The sequence below is a fragment of the Bacillus rossius genome, chromosome 3 (assembly GCF_032445375.1).
Source record: "Bacillus rossius redtenbacheri isolate Brsri chromosome 3, Brsri_v3, whole genome shotgun sequence".
NCBI classification, from domain to species: domain Eukaryota; kingdom Metazoa; phylum Arthropoda; class Insecta; order Phasmatodea; family Bacillidae; genus Bacillus; species Bacillus rossius.
This window is the reverse complement of record NC_086332.1, coordinates 78,038,428-78,060,514: the sequence shown is the minus strand read 5'-3', so window position 1 is coordinate 78,060,514 and position 22,087 is coordinate 78,038,428. Positions and strand designations below refer to the sequence as shown.

The window sequence follows — 22,087 nt, the reverse complement described above, 5'->3', positions numbered from 1 at the left end:
TAGGGAAATGAGTTACCGACACTACCTATTACCATCTGAGATAACTATTTGGAGTTGCAACGTCACAAAGAAATGGTAAAGTCTCTACGAATCATTTGCAGTTAGATGTATGGATATAATATTAGAATTTACCGGGGGAAAAAAAACATATTTTTTATCGGCGTGGCCGGGAGTAGAACCCACGATCGCTGAATCCGCAAGCTGACGTCTCAAAGTCGCGCGCCTTAGACCGCTCGGCTAACGAACGTAATGAAATGGGTGGGACATTTTACAGTGATGAGTCACTCACTCTTAGTCGAAAGAGTTACAGACGGACAGACAGAGTTACAGACGGACAGACAAACATACAGGTGAAGCTAATATAAAGCATGTAAAAAGCATGTAAAAAGGGAACCCTCTTCAGTGAGCGATAAATTGTTTTCTGCGGAAAGATATTGAAAAATATGGGGTCCTTAAGGATTCTAGCTGAATGTTGTGTGCGTGTAATACGTCTTACAAATCAAACATGTAATTTCTACGAAGTTTACATTGCTACTGAAAGAGTGAATGCATTTTTTAGATTAATGTTGATTTCACCAGTTGAGAATGAAATTGTTGGAAGTTTGGCACACTGTTGTGGTTAAACAACGAAAATACTTGAGGGTCGTAGGGAAATAGTTGCGAGCTAAGAGACAACCTTGCTATCTACAATCATGATTATTATTCATTCAAACACACTTTACAATTACACATTTCGAAAAGAAGGTTGTAGCAATTATATTCCACTTCCTTTGGGTATGAAGTTCTTTCCGTAAAGCAGACATGACGGGGGGGTATTAATTATTGGTAGGGACACCTGTATTTCGCGAATACATTTCGTGTCTAGGTACATCGCAAAACACGGTAGTTTTTTTCTTGTTGTCATTGGCTGTGGTCGGCGAGAGGTGTTTTCTTGCACTTGACGGGGCCAATGGGAATGTGTATACCGTACTGCTGCACGCACACGATTCGCCATTACTCTAAGAAAAAGTTACAGTGTTTTGTGACATACGTTGACACGAAATGTATTCGCGAAATACATGTGTCCCTAATTATTGGCCATAACAATAACATGTTACAATTAATTTCCTCTTCTTCAAAAACTCTAAATTGCTCTTTAATTTATTGCTCTTAAAAAGGCCATCAACATTATTACAAGAGCATATTACTCAGCCTGTTGAATAACAACAATTTAAGCCTTCAACTTTACCTTCAAACATATTTACTCGTCATACGACATAATAATGGGATAAATTCTCTTCTTTGACGAGACATACTTACTTTAAGAGATTCAATATGCCTAAAATACTAATAACAGAAATTATTATTTGATTACTATTAAATATTAATTTCTTTTAACTCGGGACTTAAAATCATGTGTTCAAATCTAACTTGAAATGATGATGAAGTTAGCGCTCTCCCTTTAACAAGAGCGCTCCTTCTGTGACCCGAATGTGCCTTATTCGCTAACGGGAGGTGCGGCTCGTGGGGGAATATCTACTCGCCTCAACTGGCCCATTGGTCGTGTCCTTGCGGCGCTGGCCACTCCGCTCTTGGAGCTCTCGCCAGCGGGACCGCCGTCTCTGCTGCGACCAGTCGCTGATCGCGGGAGAACTCGCCCAACGAGCCCGGAGCGGAGACTGCCTCAGTGAGTCACAAGCCAACCTCCCCTCGGGCAGGTCTCGTGCTCGATAGCCGCTGGGCTGCGCGGACGAGCTGACTGCACTGATGGGGTGCGCGTCATTTGACCTAAAAGTCATATCTCCTAAACGTCACTTGACCTAAAATTTAAAATAATCCTTCAGTCATTTTACCTAAAAGTCACTTGCCCTAAAAGTCATATCTCCTAAACGTCACTTGGCCTAAAAGTCACTTGGCCTAAAAGTCACTTGACCTAAAAGTCATTCGACCTAACAGGCATTCAGCCGAAATTAATTTTAGGTCGAATGACTTTAGGACAAGTGGAGTGTACTCCACTGATGAACTTCTTACACCTGAACTGCGGCTCACTCGCCCAGCGAGTGACTTCCTCGATGCCTGGTCTCGTTACCAAAATGGCCACTGTTTACTTCACCAGCAGTTCCAAGGACGACTCGCTAACATGACACGGTTAACTATTCGTTGTGTCCACTCGTTGCCTCGGCGCGACGTCCTTAATCGCGTAGCTTCGACGCAACATATCCGACACTGACTGGAGTCATGTTCTGAACGAAGTCTCTAGCCGCCGCGTCCCGTTTTACACTGTCCCGACAGACTTTTAGAACGTTTGACTTCGTTCTTCGCTAATCTGGTTTTCAAAGACATTCACATACTCAGCGTCTGCCCGCATCCTACCTCGCGCCACGAGGGCCCTAACCTTGTGCGCGTGGCCCTCGCTTTCATAGGCTTGCGGTCGGGCGGCGATCTCACTCACGTTAAGAAGCTTTACGCATAAACACCCCTTAACAAAACTAAAAAGTTAAACCATTCGCATCCCACAGCATGTTTCACGTAAATGTGTCACCTTACGTGATGTCTTAAGCAGTGTTAAAAAAAAAAACCACCTTAATGGATTATGTTTTTGTTGTTAAAAATCACGTATATAACTGTAAAATTCATACCGGTAGTTGTCTATAGTCACGAATTATGCGGGAAAAAAAAACTACGTACATAATCATGTTTTCAGTTTTAATAAATTATTGTAATTATGCTGTAAATGCAGCATTGTGATATTCAAATAATTATATTACCTGCACTTAAAATGAACGGTTGGTTAGTTTAGGCACGGTTAAACCCCTGTAAACCATTTTGACAGTTTTTTTAGAATACGTTAACTACATTAAAAATAATGTAAAAAAAAAATTTTTAACGGTTTTTTAGGTTAGGGTTTGTGGAATAATCGAAGAATTACAGTTGTAAAACATATAATTTTCCGATTTTTCCCATGGAATAGTATCCCCTATAGGAAATTACTTTTAATCCAGAATTCTCAAAACTATTTAGAGCCCTAGCCCCATCTTTGTCATGCAATTTGCCCATTTAGACACTAAAACTATGATTCCAAGCTTGTCAGTTAGCTTTTCAAGGATGGAGACCACAAAAACTTATTGTTTACTTAATTATTCTTATAAACCCTATGTGTAAAATTCAGTAAAAATGAATGACAGCATACTTATCTTCAATTCAATTATATAAATTTAAATTTTTTCGTGGAATGTTAACATTTTTCATGTCACGCATATACATAAAACAACCGTACACCTAGAGATTAAATGTTCCCTTTGCCTTACTTGCCCATGGCAAAATTTCTTATATTTAGTAGAATTAAAATTAATTTAGGTTATTTTTTCAAAATCTGCATATAAAATAATATGCTGAACAAAATTAGGACATTACTATTTAAGAAACATAATTTTTTACGTAAGCAATAAGTTAGCTACATCAAAATACTGTAAACCTGTTACAAGTTATTAACTGGGAGAAAACAAATCTCTGAAACATATTAATACTGCGAATTAATTTGAAATGCTCGAAAATTTATAAATTTTAACAATGTTTTATGACTTAAATGCTATAAAGTATCATTTGTAAATGCTATTTTCTATCATATCTAACCATTGTTGACAAAATTTAACGATTTTCTAATGAGAATGAAAAGCAAGGGACTGTATAGTAGTATAACAAAAAAAGATCAAATCTCATATGGGTTTGGGAGGCTAAGCTCCCAAAGAGCGAAAGGCAGATGATCTTGAAACTCATTTTTTTGACAAGTATGCAGGCCTTACTTTGGAGATTTCTTTGGGGGACGAACGGTAACACGTATGAAAGTACGTATTTAACAATCGTATCAGATTTGGTTATATCTAAAAGTTCAGCCTTGTAGACGTATCATATTTACGACGGGAATGCCTTATTTACAGCCAACATTGTATGGATACAGGATAAGTTTTCTAAATTTTTCACGAATGTTTCAAATATTTTGCATGCTTAACTTACGGTTGCCCTATCGAAATTAATGAGATCAATAATTTATGTTCCATTACGATTTATCGTAACATCATCGGTTATAAGTAAAATTTTAGCTATCAAAATATATTTTGGGTTTTTACCCATTTTTAATTTTTTGCCCATGTTTATACGGCACTTACAATCATAAAATTTAGCCAAATATAACGACTACATCTGTACCTACTATAAAAGTGTAAATAAATAATTTTTATTTATTTAAATAAATATTCAAAACACACAAAACATGGATTTCCCCACTAAATGTAGCGTTCCCACCACTTGCTAGGTTTTTGTAATTTTATTTCAATTTATATTGCATTAATTTAATTTATACTTATTTCTAAGGATAGGCTTTTATAGCGAGCCATAAAGTTTGGTGGTGATTTTAGCTTTAAATTGCCAGTGACTTTCCAGAAACACTGCCGGATGTAAAACATGCGAAGTATATTTTTATAGTTAATTTTCTTATGTGTTTCTTCGTAAAAATTGTATTCTTTTATTATATATTTGTTTTAGCTTGAGTTATTTTAGTGTAAGTTGATGGACTGGAAAGTGCGTTAACGGACTTTGTAGCGCGTGAAAAAGGGAGTGGGGGAAGACGGCGAGCGGCCAGGATTGTGGACGAGACACTTGCCTCCTCACAGCACCATATTGCACCATATTGCACAATTTACCAAGCCGTACGATACAGCGTTCAACAGGAGCTGGGGAATACCGTCATACTTACATTCAATCCCTCTCCTTTTTCTCCTCCATCAGAGCCTTTTATTTGGGGGATTAGAAATGTTGGTCTACAACAGTATAACTTGGGGCGGGTATTTAAATTTATTTAATCCCAGGCCACATAGTATAAGTTAGCATCGCGGGAAGGCCAATTAACTAACGAAATTTGTATAATGGGTCTTTACACATGGCTCACATTGTCTTTCTCACAAAAGTGGGAATGGACTGGATCAGTTACCGAGCAACACATCCTTCTTTATATGCTTTATTACACTCGACATTATTCCCTCAACAACTCCGGAAGGCCAGCTATTTTGGTCGACACACTTATTATAGATACTCTCTTTTCTGATCCGTTCTAATCATATCTCTCCCCTTGCTCATCTTGCCAAAATAAAAACATTAAACAAAATCCAATAAGTGGCTATGGAGTGCAGTCAGCCAACATTGATCATTTATTTTGTTAGAATTCCCACAATTTGCAGATAGAACAAGTTTGTTAAAGGAGTTAACACAGTTACGACTACCATTCGCAATGAAATTTCCGGAAACATCAATAGATGCTCATTTTGCTATTTACCGCGCTATTTCAAACTTTCTTCACCGTTACAATGTATCCATATAAATTCCAGTATCCTTACTTGGCATCGGAGCTTCCTTAGACCGCTTTCCCGACACACCGCTCCAGTTTAGTACGAATACTTGTCAAGTAGTATCTCAATGAACTTTTAAATAACCCTCTATTACTCGAGCCTTGGTTGTTGGCTTTCCGCTGAAGACCAACATTATAAAAGAAAAAAGTGGACGAGACACTGGCGCGAGAGCATGAAGTTGCGCGGCGCGGCGACCGAAAGGACACAGTGGGGTTTGGTTAACCTTCACGGCACGTGGTCCGTGCCGGCAGAGGAAATGAAACAGAAGAGTGCGATCGTGCGAGGATTCGTTTCGCCCTGCAAGCCTGTGCAGCGCACTGGTGTTTAGGCCGTCTCGCCTGTCTCGTGCCAGCGAGACACGCTGGTGCGTGCGGACTTAGCACGCCACGTTGAGAGGCGTGGACGTCGGCGCAGATAAAACAATGCAAGTTTCACTTGTGCACCAGCGAACCCAGTGTGTGGAAAACGCGAGCGGAGCGACTGTTGAAATCAGTAGGTAGGTTTATTTCAGTAACTACTGTATGATGATGTGTGCCGAACAAAAATGTAGCAGAAAGGTTTTTTTTTTTTTTTTTTTTTTTACAATTTCACGAAAAAAAAGCTACTAGGCCTATTTGTGCCTGGAAAATGACTGACCGCGTTTCTTTGCACGATCGAGTGCGCGTCAAATTGCTAAGCCACGCCCACCCCACAAAGACTTGGACACTGGTATCGTATTTTTGGTGAATTTTTTTTATTATTAAATGAAATCATGTATTTTTAATTCCGGGTACCCGTCAAATACGTTTAAAGCACAATGTTGTTATGATGCAAAGTCAGTAGTTTTTAACTACCTACGTTTTAGTTTGTGTTTTTTGAAAGTTTAGTTTGGTTTAAGTAGGGCTAATTTGTAGGAATAGCCATTTTCAACGCGGTGCCATCCTTTAAAAAAAAATGTTAAGTTGTACTTTTGCATGATTGTAATAAATTTAGTCAGATTATAAATATTTATTCTTTTTCACTTGCTAGTTCATACAGCCTGGTCCTTAATTTTCAAGTCGTGGAATCCTTTCTACTCTGCTAATATGGATGTTTTTGCCAGCAGCCTGTTTTCGGGGAGTAATATCAGTTATGCGCGAGGTTAATGTAAATTGTTTGTTTGTTTCGATGACCACATCATGTTGTGCGCACGGTTCTTAACTCCTGGGAGGCTGCCGGAGTGGTCGGTTGTGTTTCCGGTCAAGAGAACAGCCGACAATAACAGCTAACGACCCCATGAGCGAGGCCTACAACGACCGAAAGCGATTCCGATTTATAAACCTTATTTTCAAAGAAAATATTTCACTTAGGCAATAACATATTCTATAGTTGCCTAATCATTGTTATTACTTATTTTATTAATTACATTTATTTATAAAATATTTGGAGTGATTTTCCGAACCAACCTGTACTGCACGCTTTTCAGTAATATAAGTCAATGCCATTCCTAAATCTTTGCCAGACTTAGCACTTTCGGTCGGATTACGAATAACTTACATTATATCGTACCTAGTATAATGAGGCAGGTAAAGAACCCGTGAAAATGTTTCAGACCCTAATAATAGCGACTGGAAAATTTCGCAAATTCAATTCGTGACTGGCACGTCTATAAACTCTTACCCCCTATATATCTTTCGACAATTGGACCAAAAAAGAATCTATTCTAAGAGACTATTGAACCCACAGAAACAGGTGAAACGAATCCGTTGTCTCCATCCTCGTTAATACAGCTCATATTTAAGACCAAGAACAATTAAAATCTTCAAAGTCCACTAGACTGTACAGTTTAGCCTACAAAATCAGTGACACAGCAGTAATTGAAAATTCTGTTTATGAGCAGTGCAAATCATTATTTCTTGTTTTTAGTTTTAAGTCGGACTGAACGAACCTTTCTTTAACTGCAAGGTCATTAGAGATGGTAAAACTCAAAGGTATTGTGGGATGAATCGGCCATTACCTTTATAGAGAGAACTCGGAATGGAATGATTGCGGAAAACTACTCGTAACGGAAAACAAGATGTCTGGATTGGAATCGTAACTCGGTCAAATCAGCGAGTTTCTAGGCGACGAAATAAACTGTAGAAATCTACAGACTTAAAGTTTAACAGTTTTACAAGTTTCGCGTTGAATTGCACTTGTTTGGAGCCGTTTCAACATTTAAACTGCATGTTGCGAGATAGATGCACAACAGTTAACATCAAAGCACACTATTTGCAAGTCATCTGATAGCCTGGCGACCATTTAGTTTATTCTCGTAACGAGACTGCATACTGTGCTGAAACATGACTGTCCTACGCACAGAAAGTGTTTTGTTTTATTTAAATAACATTTTTAATTATTATTATTATTTATTGACATTTTTATGTTTTGTTCTATGGTTATGTATTTGGACGTATCTGCAACTACCATTCTCTATGGTGTAATCTGAGTGACGCCGAACCTCAATTAGCAAGACCCCTCTAGGGAACAATGGACTTAAAAACGGTAAATTGAACTTTTTATTCAATAATTGCATAACAGAATTTTCATTGTTGGAAAATCATATTTTAAATTTAAGACATTTTGATGTATTAATTTGTTTTGTTAATCGTCTGTGAGTGATTTTGAACGTGTAATTAAGTCAACAATCTTAGTGTTTCAGCCAATCAGCGGCGGTGTTACTTAAGATAAGCGTCACTACGGAATTAACGGTAGAGAGTTGGAAAATAACGGCGATGATGGCTACATAGCCCGGGTTTAAATCCCCTCAAAAATCAATGAAGATAAATAGCTGGGTAGATCATCCTACAACCAGGATGTTTCAAACGTCGTATAAAACTATAGTACATGTTGTTTAATTAGGGCACGTCATAACTGACGTGTATTTAGGAGTGATTTACTGTGAGTAAACAGCCGACTCATGATCCTATACTAATTTAACTGTTTTCTACCTACACACATCGTACTATTGCCGACGGACTTTTAAATATTGCATTTTATTGCTGAGCACGTTAAGGAACCTATTGAGATAAACAATTTTATTAAAAACAATTACGCATCCTGTTTCTACACTTGACTTTGTTCAAACACCCAGAGGTGAACTGAGACAGATGTCTCAAGATGCTTTACCGCAATTATTTATTGAGTTCAGCCGCGGAATATATAAATCAATTTTAATTACGAACACTACAAATAAACATTATTTTCTCACGCAAATTTTCGATTATAAATTGAGATTTCAACAGACATTATTATTTTGAACTATATGAACTTTTGTTTTTATTCTATCATGTGTGCAACCTAGATCCAGCTATTTTAGAAAATATGAATGGCATACCACTGGACCAAACAGAAATTAAATTATATTTTTCTTTGATTAAAGAATATTTGTGTTAATCATATGTTTCCATGTTGTCATTTTACAGTGTATGTGTATGTGTCCTTTATGATTTCCATTTGTCTGTTGTTTATTCTCATGCCCTTTTGAAGACTCTAAAGTGTGAGAATATTTAATCTTTCTCTTATGTACCACACTACATTAGCCTTGACCTATTAAGGAATTTAAGTTGTGCATAAGGGTGGCGCCCATATATCAATTATTTTACAGAGCCATAACTAGCCAAAGAGAATTATTGATTATTTAAACTCTAATAACTAAATAACACCATTCCTATATACCTGTATAGACCTATAGACCATATACAGAAAGTGGCTATATATATTGAAACCACAATTCAGAAATCAGCGAGTTTCTAGGCGACGAAATAAACTGTAGAAATCTACAGACTTAAAGTTTAACAGTTTTACAAGTTTCGCGTTGAATTGCACTTGTTTGGAGCCGTTTCAACATTTAAACTGCATGTTGCGAGATAGATGCACAACAGTTAACATCAAAGCACACTATTTGCAAGTCATCTGATAGCCTGGCGACCATTTAGTTTATTCTCGTAACGAGACAGCATACGCATAGCAATAAGGCTATTACTTTTTCATCTGAGAACTATTAAATTCCAAGCATTTAAAAATAAATAATATGAAATCTATAGCTAACAAAAAGTTAGAAGTTTTCGCCACTATTGTCTGGCATGTCTAGGCTTGAAGGGGTTTTACCATGTCAAATAGAAGAAATAGTTTCCAGCATTTATATCAATATTTCATTTGCCATTATAACAATTAAGTTTTCCTGCATTTTTATATAGGACTTACCTGTACAGGGCATGCTTCCTGGTTGCCTGAACTGTTTTCGTAACAGAAGTCACTAGGTACCTTATTGACTGGGTTGTATGACGCATTCATGGCCACTAATGTTCCTGAATTTATAGGTGGTATGGCCAATCACAAGACACAGTCAAAATGATTGGCAGGATTATGGATGCTCTAGGCAATTAAGGGCCACTATTCTTATGATTGGCTAGGTGGTATGGCCAATCAGTGGCCACTATCTACCTGATTGGCTGAGTGGTATGGACAAAAGGGGCCAATATCCTTCTGATTATCTGGGGCTGGCCAATCAAGAGCCAATATTCTACGGATTGACTGGGTGAATTGGGTATTCAGAGGACACTATTCTTCTGATTATCTGGGTAGAATGGCTGATCAAAAACGATCTTGTGTTGATTGCTGGGTCTAATTGCTAATCACTGAGGTTGAGGCTAATATGCTGTGACGTTAGCTTCGCTCGTCACATTTTTGTTTTGTTTGTATGTGAATGCTTACGCTGGTGAGGTGTTTTTGAACTAGACACTCCACTTAGTTCTCTGATTTGTCGTAGGAGGTCTCTGTATGCTGCGCGCTGGTAGCACCACGATGGAGAAATTTTTGTTTGCCGTAGCCAGCTGTTGGTAGGGCTAGGGAAATAAATTTTTGTGAGGTTTGCGTCTGTATGGCGAGTTGTGATTGAAAACGTTTCGGTTTTTGAGCGTTCTGTCGACGATGTAACTTCAACGAGTGGAGTTGAGCCGCTGTATACTATGGAAATATTAAGCAATACGATTTACGAGTGGTGTTTGCGAGTGCCTGCTGTTAGCTATTGCAGTGAAACAGCTTGGTGCTGGGTTGTACTTTCAATTTCGATTACAGGAAAAGGGGCGAGTTTACTGTAATTCATCGTGGTGGATGTTTACCGCATTTAACCAGGAAGTTCCGCTTGGTCTGGCACCGCTGTGTTTTCGGCCATGTTGCTATTCTTTGAAGCATGTTTTGGAGACCTGCCTTATGTAAGCGTTTTCGTTTACTGTCGACGAGGATTTGAGCAGTTTTCCTTTGCTCATGATGATTGGTGTTCCTCTCAGTGTTGACTGCTTCCAGAAGTCTGATGCCCAACTTTGTGTCCATCTGCCCTGCTGGTGTTGGAAAGCTGTTTCCAATGTTACAATTGCATCTCGACTGTACCGAGAGGGGGATTAGTGGATCGCCAAGTGTTCAGGGAGCCTGTGCGGGGTGAGAAGGGTGGGTGGAAGGTGGGGAGAGGGGAGAGGGGTGTCGGGCACGGCGAGCCAGCACGTGCTGGACGCGGGCGCCCGGGAACGCCGGCCACTAACTGGCAGTAACTCCGAGGCGACCGCGAGCGGGCAGTTGCGGTGGTCGCCGCGGTCAGTCCCTCCTCCCCTCTACCATGGCACTCCTCCGCCAGGCGCTGGCCGCTGCAACCAGCGTCTTAAGAGGCCACTCCAGTGTTTCAGGGGCACTACGAAACCCGCGTTAACCTCATAACATTCAATGCTATTTTCATTTTGCTTATAACTAATTAACTAATATAGATTTCGAAATGATGCTTGTTTGATATGTAAGACAACGATGCTCTTATCAAAGCCCCTTTATTAAAAAACGTGCATAAATTATGGTTTTATACTAAACTTTACTAATATGCATAAGTGTATTGTCTAGGTTTGAACCATAATTTATGCACGTTTTTGAAGAAAGGGGCTTTTATAAGAGCATCGTTGTCTTACATATCAAGCAAGCATCATTTCGAAATCTAAATGAGTTAATAAGTTATAAGCAAAATGAAAATAGCATTGAATCTTAAGAGGTTAACGCGGGTTGCGTAGTGCCCCTGAAACACTGGAGTGGCCTCTTAAGGCCCGGGTGCACACCGCTTCGGTTGGGCGACGTTCCGTTTCACTGTCTGTTACTACCACTGATGCGTGACAGCCTGGCCATCGGTGTGCGGCATTTGGTGGGAGTGATTTCGTGAGCGGAACGGAAATGTATACCACGGTGCTGCCATCTGTGGCGGACGGCGCAAACCGAAGTTCACAAAGCCAAAGGGAAACTTTATAGTAATCAACATTTTTATGAATTTTGAATTGACGAGCAGTATTTTAATAAAATTCCCTGTAAAAAGAAAGAGGTCCAAAGTATAGGGTTTGGTATTATTCCAAGCCGATTTTTATTGGAGTCGTTTCATTATATAGAGTTTAAAATTTCAGTCTCCAAATTGAATGATTCGATAGTTGACGTAGTTGCTCCGGCAACGAATTTTAGCGGTGGGTGCGGAAACTATGTATGATTCGCGTTTAGAAATCTTGTTGAAAACGCAATTTTCGTAAATTTATCACTTTCGTCATTATTTTAAAGAATTATATGTTAAATTTTGTGTCTGAGTTTCGTATTATTAGTGTATTTGCATCATGAGTACACATTAATTTACTTGTTACCGTGGTTAGATGTTACACATCTCTGGCGAATACTGAAATAACCGCTCACATTTCTTTTTATGACGGCTATTCCTGTAAATTCACCACGTAGACCGTGTTATTATAAAATTTATACAAATGACTTAAAGTGTTACGTTTTAAGGCTATGTTATAAAACTTAGAAAAGTACCTAGTGATGAAATTTGATACTATACATAAAATGGAAGAGCTACAGTAATAAATCAGCAAGAACATTCATTAAATAACAGTAATAACAAGCCAATGAAATAAAAAAAACATAGCATGTAATACAAACCGTCTTACCCGAAATTATCATGTGATATTCCATTTCAAGTCATAATTATTTATTTTGTTATTTGATGGCTATTACGTTGGTAGTTTTATATCATTAGCATTGCACATTAATGTTAGGATCCAGGGACTAGCTTCTGTGATTCGGCGCACGCTGGTAGGTGGTTCCATGCTGGACGTGTTTAAGGTCTCGTGATGCAACTTCCCCGGCCGAGGAAATTGGTCTTGAAAACATGATTTCATTCGCTAGGTGTTATGACCTAACGGAATCGTGAAAAATTAAGATGCACCGCTGGGCCTGTTTAAGCTTGACTAATGTGCTGTCTGAGAGAATTTCGGAATCAGTGTGTGTTGTAGTGTCGTAGTGTTGTAGTATTGGATTTTAGAGTTCGTTAGTGAGCCGGAGGTTTTCGGAGGTAAAAGTCTAGATGTCGGATCGAGTAGATCAGTGCGTTAGCTAGGGTTGGTGGGATGTACTGTTTCAGGCAAGCACTGTATCGTGTTGTGGAACATAGTTGCGTAAGTGATGACGAAGCAGTTGGGTTGCAAGGAATAAAACTGGTGGAGATAATTGTCGCCATGCTGGTGTAGCTGGTGTAAGTAGTGGGAACAGGGTGTCCCTGGCTTATACAGCGAAGTAGTTGTGTTAGCGAGAAAGGGAGCTGGCGGAGTTGAATGTCACCTTCCTGGTGTAACAGGTGCAAATAAAGGGAATCGGGTGTTCCAGGCGCCGCGCCGGCTGTGAAGTATGTACTTGTGTGTTGTGTTACGGGGAAAGAAGCTGGAGGAGATTAATGTGACATTGCTGAAGTAACTAGTGAAATTAGTGGGAACGGGGTGTTCCAGGTGCAGATAGATGAATGGTTGTGGTGCGAGGAAATTAAGTCAACTTGTGATTGGTGCAATGAATTGTAATGGGGTGTTCCAGGCTCAGAGAGCCCCGAGCGGGAGGCGCCCAGCCCCGCCGCCTCGGAGGAGGCGGAGCCACCGCCCCCGGGGGCGGCCAGCAAGGCCCGCCGCCGCCGCACCGCCTTCACCAGCGAGCAGCTGCTGGAGCTGGAGCGGGAGTTCCACGCCAAGAAGTACCTGAGCCTGACGGAGCGCTCGCAGATAGCCGCCGCGCTGAAGCTCAGCGAAGTGCAGGCAAGTGCCCAGTAACACTGCCTGTAGCACTCATGTTGGATGTATACCGCTTCACGTCATCGGTGTACGATTGCCAACAAAAATATCGGATTCTACTTAAATGTGTTTATTTACACATCACACCCCCAACACGTACTTTTTTGTTAAAACTAATTGAAAACGTTGTAATTTCACTCAGAACATCATAAATTGCACTAGTAATTAAAAAAGGAACCTTAAAAATATGACACGAGAATTTGCTAAGTGCTTTGATATTTTATAACCTCAAAAAACGCACCAGTTATACCGACTGAAAAAGACACTGAATTTTGAGGTCCCTGATACACTATCAAAATAATTAGGGGAGCAAACAAAAATTGTTGAAGGATCAGAAAATTTGATATGGGGATTAATACAAGGTCTTTTAAAGGGACTTATTACAGCACGATATGCTGGCAGTTAGAGAACGAGATACTCGTTTGTGACATCAGAAGGGATATGGCGTCAGTAGGACAGCACATTAAACAGACACGAACACTGCAGCAACAGTTTTCTTGTATGGTTGTATGGTCTCCCCGATTTGCCGATACTGCTGCACACCTGTATGTTATGTACTCAATGAGATGATTTTCGCTCTGCCATAAGGGCATTATCCAGCTCTGCAAGAGTTGTGGGAAGTGATGATCCAGTTGCAATGCTCGTTCTAAAGCATCCCACACATGTTCAGTTGGATTAGACGCAGCTTGTAGATCATACTGCAGCTGTAAACAAGTTTGTCTTATTCCCTAACTATGTGTGTGGGATCATCGTTGCATTGACAAGCGTATTTTACTGAACAGCAAAAGCACGCGGTCTCTATCCAGCATTATTATATGGGCTTAAGCATGCATTAACACTCACTGAAAAAATTATACAGCTGAAGAAACTATAGTTTAGTACACACAACTAAACATGTAAGCAAGAAAATTTTCCGTTTGGAAAATTTTCTGAAATATCATAGCTACATTTAGGTTTTAAAAATTTAGAAAATTTGCCTGTAACTCAAAAAGTAAAACTTTTCATTGTTATTTTTTAATTCCGAACCATTATTAATTGACTTACCAACTCTCCTAGGCTTGACGTTATGTTCAGGGACATAATGTATAACTAAATAGGCTATGTGGGTTTCAAATGTAGGTGGCCAGATAAAAACCACAACCTACCGAAATGCAACTAAACACAGGCGTAATCTAATATATGTTCCAAACGCGTACTTAAAAATTTCCCATATGAGTATCACGTAACCTTTAGGATCACATTTATCACGGCACACCACGAGTGATCTGCGGGTGTTTGAAAAGAGAAAGGCGAAAAAAAAAAAAACCCATTGGGACGGGGTGTTACTTTGCAAGCAGCCAGTCTCATGACTGACTTGCGATATTTATAGTCGATTCGCAAAGTCATGCTCAGGTCTGTAGAAGAGGTGACGCCTTCTCCTTTGGGCATGCACTTTACCGTGGTGAAGCCAGCACAGTGCTAAGAGCTTGTACCGCTGTTCTGTAGGAAATTATTCGAGGTATTACATGCTGACTTTGTGTTTTTGTAAAATATTGTAAACTAGCTGAAGTTCCCTGCGTTGCCCGCGCTAAACACGCCGCGAAGAGGCTTCTTTTGGTCAAATAAAGATTTGCATATTCAACAATGCAGTAGCCGTTGCTACGGAAACGAAGAAAGCAACAACATTAAAATTTGTACAACTTATTGTTGAAAAAAGTAAATTTTTTATTTATAGCGCTCCCGAAACCCTCCTTGGGAGCTGATTTTCGGGAAACCACGTTCTCAATTGATGTATATGTATTGTAAGGAACATTCCTGCTGAGTTTCAAGTCTTTAAGACATATAGGTACTTAAAAAGCGAGAGTTTTGATATTTTACGCCCCTGAAGCCCCCCTTTCCCACAGGAACAATACATTTTTACCAGGATGAAAAGTATCATGTCCTATTCCAGGACCTAAAGTAACTATAGGTATACCAAGTCTCATGAAAATCCGTTCAGCCGTTAAGGAGCTGAGTGGTGACAAACACGCACACACTTTTGCATTTATAATATTAGTTGTAAATTACCTGCATAACCACCACGAGGTCTTTGCAGATGAGAATACACAACATAAATCTGGGATACGGATGAAGGAATCGGTGGCGGCATTTCGTTAGGAACAATCCCAGCGTTTTACGGGACCATGCACGGAACTCAAGGCCGGTTCATCCTGAGATGCGAGTGCAGTGGCTTACCACCATGTCGCCTAGCTCTTCTTAAGCCAGTATGTTTAACGCAGTTAGTTGTTCGGTTTGTGAGGCGAGGGCTCGCACGCTGAACGACTCGCCGCCAAGTTGATCTCTGCAGTCTGCTCCTAAACTAGCGCCGAGTAGAGTCGGCACAAATAAAAACATGCGAAACTAAAGGAAAACAATGTACAGAGGTATAGCGAAGAACATCAACAACGCGTGAACACAGACTTGCATTGTCTACCATTTCTACTTAGAAATTACGCCAGTTAAAAAGCTAGCTGCACTGAAGACGAGGAGCAGAAAAAGCATAATGGGTGGCAAAGCAGAATGTAGAAGTAGAGCAAGTACAAAGCAGCGTAGGAAAGCCAGCCATAATTTACCGTGTCTACAAAATGTGACACAACCACTTGACGAATCAGCATCAAGGATGTAAAAACACGGCGGGAAAGATAATTTTTTCTCATGTAAACATAACAATGAAAAATTAAATTTGTACATGAAAACAGAGATTTTTTTCTTACATGCACATTTCATCATTATATATATATATATATATATATATATATATATACATATATATATATATATATCCAATCACCCTCCATCATTGAAACAAGTTATAACTTACAAACATGTGAAATAAATGAATTTGTCTCATGAAAAAAGTTCACAGTGACGTGTCCTTATCCTACTTAGGCACGGTGTGTGCGTGCAGTGGTCCATGCTCGCTGTATGGATCAGAGCATCCTAAAACATCATTTTGTAACAGTTTTAAGTTTCCCTCAGGGATTAGAGATGCACGGAGTCTCCAACCCTGGTCATTGTTGTTCCTTCGACGGTCTGTACGGGTTTCGAGTACGGAAACTTGTTTCCCGAAATCATGAATATGTTCTCGTCAATAACAAACTGTACTCACATTCCGTATTTGAATACCGGTCAGGCTCTCCTGATTTCAGTTTCCCGCTTTTCCTTTGGGATGACTCAAACACGAACGGATCCTTGCCGAAGACTGTGCAGTATTCTTCCGCTCTTCCCCTGATTTCTTGTTAGTATCTGACGGGCTGACCACGTGCGATGCCACCGGCGCGTTGTGCCACGTCAGAGCCCCAACAGTGGCCTGTGGTCAGCTCACCGTCTGTCGCGGGCCACGGTGGCTCAGTGGTGGCTTTGAATATATATACTGTATAGAAGTCGCGAGTGGATAGGATTTACTCTACGTTTTTCAGGAGCGTATGATGAGCAGCTTGGGAACTTCACCGCTACAGGGCGCTGCCGTAACGCCTTGTATCGTCTTAGGTTGTTATTTACACGTTAGAGCGCAGCACTGTCGGCCGCTGTCATTCCCCGCACCCCCCACACATCATTCACTGCAAAATTTTAACCTGGGCTGGCGACTTCTATACAGTATATATATATTCAAAGGTGGTGGGTTTCCACGTGGTTGTTCTCCCTTCTCCCGCTTCCCCCACACAAGCGTTCCGTCGGTGCGCCGCTCTCAGCTCATCGCCCGTCAATCGCCTCCGATGACTCCGGTGTCGACGAGACGTTAATCTGTAACAACTCATCAACACCAAACTCCTTAATGTATTTTTTTTGTAAATGGAACAGATATTTTTATGAAAATTTACAGATATTTGTACATTTTTTTTACCTATACTTGAAAAAAAAAAACTGTATCACTACGTAATAGTGTTAGCAGTAATACTGGGTTCGGATTATTAACCGGGCCTTTATTCTTTGTGTTGTCCCATAGTACGTCCAATAGTTAAAGTTATTTGTAAACCGTTTCCTGAATAGCTTCCAGGTATTAACTGCGTACATTAATAAGCATAATAAAACAAAATAAATTCCAATTATTGAATCATCGATTATCTTCCCCACGGTTCAAAAATAGGTGCTTGAATTAAACTTCAATTAAAAAATTAAAAAAATTGCGCAAATTTTCGTAATAAATGCTCAGTATTATCTCAACAAAAAAGCATTAATTTTATGCAAAAAAAATCATAGCCATGTGTTGTACAAATTTACAATATTTTTCCTTGAAAGTATTACAAACAATTTTTGGCTACTGGTTTCCAAAGAAATAGTAAAAATAATCTCTGTGTATCGAGGCGATTCGGGTTCAGACTCTCGGTATGCGGGAATAAGAAAATTCAATGTACATTAACAGGATGTTCCGTGTACTCAACGTCGAGCCTAGGAAAATGATATGCTATAATCAATAATAGTTTTGAATACAATAAAATAATAGTTTTGGATACAATCAAATTACGTGTAGTAGTTTTCGAGTTATAGGCATTTCATTTTTAAGTTTGAATATATTCTCCCTGCACCCAATCATTAGATACTGTAACTTCAAAATTCCATATCATACTATTCTATTTCTGGTCACGCATTATTGAATAGCCCTAACTATTGATAACAATTCAGAATCGAATAAAACATGGTATACTTTTCGGGGGGGGGGGGAATTTATTTGCACTACTTATGCAAAAACAAATTATTAGAGTAAGTTTTATTATTCATATTGAGAAAAAAAAATTAATATGCTAACTTTGTAAGTTATTTTAAAAGAAGCAGTTCGGATTTGGAGTCTCGATGGAATCGTGGCTTGGTCTTTCCCCGGGTAACCTGTGTATTCCCTCAGGGCATCTCCAGTTCCCTACCATCCGCTCCCATCCCTCCCTGCTCTTACAAAGCCACTGCATCCCACCTCTGCCCGCCACAAGACTTCAGTCAAGGCCATCTGTCGGGGAGGGCGATGCCATTGGTCTCACAAACCACTAATAAAATGGATTAACGCCTCCCACTCACAATCCTACCCTACACTGTTATTTTCGTAATGCAGTCCATTGATTGGCCAGCTTTATTCGTGTGAGCTACTTGTTTTCTTCTCTCTGCTCTTCGCTGGTCAACCTATCCCAGTTTCATTATGCTTCTCTGCACTACGTTACCTATCCTTATAGTTTCAACAACAAGAGGAAGGAGATATAAACAAAAAACTGGACATACAAGAAAAAAATATCAGGGTAGGCTATTGCGAAAAAAAAACTCTTTTAATCTCATCACTTCACGTAAAGAAACAATCGATTTCGTGGAAACATCAGCAAAGCTACGTGATTTAACATACATATTACTCAGTGATCTTAACACGATACCGAAACATTATGTCCACCCATGTGGCATACCAGATTAAAATGGGTCATAGTAATTGAGCAATTGACTTCAGTATGGACAGGCGTGGGTTCAATGACCTGTATACCAGTTTAGGAGACTTCCAAGACATTGCCATTTGATTATTGGTCTTTGCCTTATAAAGAAACGCTTATTTTAATATTGACGTAACTCCTGCCTGATTTATTTCGCAAGTTACTTTGGAATCGGTATTGATGTATCGAATAATGATGTTGGAGCTAACAACCCGGAGGCTTGAATTAACTCCACGGAGAGATGTGTCTATATTACGTGGGAATTGTCGTTTTGCCTAAAGGCGTTTCGCCTGATTTTAGGCAAAACTCCGTTAGGCAAAACGCCGTTAGGCAAAACGCCGTTAGGCAAAACGCCGTTAGGCTAATCGCCATTAGGCAATTCGCCATTAGGCAAAACGCTGTTTCCTCTTTTAGGCAAAACGCCATTAGGCAATTCGGCGTTAGGCAAAACGCTGTTCCCTCTTTTAGGCAAAAAGACATTAGGCAATTCGGCGTTAGGCAAATCGCCGTTAGGCAAATCGCCGTTAGGCAAATCGCCGTTAGGCAAATCGCCGTTAGGCAAATCGCCGTTAGGCAAATCGCCGTTAGGCAAATCGCCGTTAGGCAAACCGCCGTTAGGCAAAACGCCGATAGGCAAAACGCCGTTAGGTTAGGTTAGGTTGGGTTAGGTTAGGTTAGGCAAAATGCCGTTAGGCAAATTGCCATTAGGCAAAACGCCGTTAGGCAATTCGCCATTAGACAAAACGCCGTTAGGCAATTCGCCGTTAGGCAATTCGCCGTTAGGCAATTCGCCGTTAGGCAATTCGCCGTTAGGCAATTCGCCGTTAGGCAATTCGCCGTTAGACAAAACAAGGTTTTGTCATCATAGTAACATTTTAGGCAAAACGCCGTTAGGCAAATCGTCGTCAGGCAGAACTCCGTTAGGGAAAACGCCGTTAGGCAAATTGCCTTTAGGCAAATCGCCTCTAGGCAAATAGCCGTTAGGAAATTCGACGTTAGGCAAAACGCCTTTAGGCGAAATGACTTTAGGCAAAACGCCTTTAGGCGAAATGACTTTAGGCAAATCGCCGTAACGAATTCATGTTTAGGCAAACCGCCTTTAGGCAAATCGCCTGTTACTCTATCACGTTATGCTTGGTCCAAATGCGTAAAAGGAACTAACGTGTAAGTTTTTATATTTGTGCCTGTTGCCGAATGGATTCACTAAGTTGTCCAGTTCTTATGCATGAGTCGTAAATTGTAATTATGTATAGAGATAAAAAGAAACCCTGTAAATCTTCTCACAGAGCGGTATTCCAAGACGTCAGGGTAAGGTAGCGAATAAGCACTGCCTTGTTGGGACACGACTGTAACCTAACTCGCGGACCGTGTTCCGGAACGTGTCCAAACCGAATCCCAGTAAGGAATCAAATCGGTTACGTTTTTATACAACCGGTGCCCTGCGTGAAGCTAGAAACTGGTCTCTACGCATTCTAGCGGACGTCTCGCAACCATCGATAAAATACTTTACGGAAAAAAACTAGAGATAACAGTAACGTCGCACGAAAAAAGGAACAGCTTTTATAATTTTCTGAAGTACTTTATAATAAGTTATTATTTCTTGTTGTGACTATTAAAGTTTGCAAAATATATTCCCAAATCGGCAACGGATAGGTTACCAAATTTTTTCCCCTAAAACATGGGACTGACCGTGTCCTATCGTGCACTAGGAAAAAGTTAATGTACAGGTGTAGCATATTAAACACCTAAACCCTTTTTTTGTGTCTTGGAATACCGGCCAAAATGTACATAAGTAGTTAGGAATAGGGGCTCCGAGCGCAGTGGCTGGTGGCAAAGGTATCAGAATTCATGACCTTTGACCCCTGACGTCACTGTTATGACCTTTGACCGATGACATCATCACTGATTTCCTGGAAATTTCCCGATTTTCCGCCAATTTTCCTCAAAATTTCCCGTTTTCCCCTATAAATTTCCCTTTTTCCCCTATAAATTTCCCCTTTTCCTACAAAATTTCCCTACAAAATTTCCCCATTCCCCCAAAATTCTAACTACCCACCCATATCCCCATAGTGGGTTGGTATCTCCCTTACCTACCCACCCATAGATGACATCACCGCACCCCCATCTTGGATTACGTCATATCCGGTCACCATCATTTCCGACCGCTATTTTGGATTCAATTTTCGTATGCTCTATCATTCCATTATTATTATGCAATCATATAGTATTACATCATATCTGACCGCCATCTTGGATGACCCAGCTACCATATAGTATTACGTCATTTCCGGCTGCCATCTTGGATTACATCATTTCCATTCACCATTTTTGATTTCTAGAACTTTCTACTGTCTCGATTACATCACCACTGATAAGACTTAGGGTTTCGGATTGAAGATTTTCACAATAATATTATACAATCACCAATTTGTTTTATAGAAACACCCGCCATTTTTAATCATGAAATCACACCTACCGCCACTGAATTGAGTGCCCCGCTCCTATGTTGTACTTTTCGTTACGACGACATCATACCATTTACATGCATTACACTTTTCTTTACGGTCACATAACCATCGCCATATTGTATGACCTTGACCCCAACTGACATTTATAATTCTACCATCTTAGATTCAACCATTTTGAATTATGTAATCACACCTTACACCCCAAAATCGAGCACCCTACTCCCATGTGTTGATATTTTCATTATACAGTCATAGTAATTTTATCTTCTGAAAACAACCATATTGGTTTTTTTAATCCTCATCGTTGACCTATGACATCATGAACATCATATTGGACTACGTCATCATCACCAGCTCCAAAGCCATCTCGGACTCTAGAACTTTCGATCATTTTTTTGAATTATGACATCACACCTATCTCGTAATCTAGTTCCCCACTCCTACATATTGCAGTTGTTGTTAAGACACCAAGCACCCGTATGATTATATCATTATATATATCATCTTCTGTAGGCAGACATATTGTATTGCCATCACTGTAGCCCCTTTCGAACGACATCTTGGACTATATCGTCTTCACTTGACCTATAACATCTTAAATATGTTCCTCACCTCGAACTTTCCACTATATTGGATTACATCATTTATGTTCACCTTCTTGTCGCCAACCCTATCTTAACCTTTGGCATCTT

At 39.9% G+C, this 22,087-nt stretch overlaps 1 protein-coding gene across 1 annotated transcript in view; it reads left to right on the top strand.

Annotated features, from left to right (window-relative positions):
- Positions 1–22,087, top strand: part of LOC134531325 (homeobox protein unplugged-like) — a 59,406-nt gene that overhangs the window by 12,305 nt on the left and 25,014 nt on the right. The window contains exons 2-3 of the mRNA XM_063367019.1: positions 10,838–10,923; positions 13,257–13,471. Of these exons, the coding sequence (XP_063223089.1) occupies positions 10,838–10,923; positions 13,257–13,471 (301 nt within the window). The remainder of the gene's footprint in view (positions 1–10,837; positions 10,924–13,256; positions 13,472–22,087) is intronic.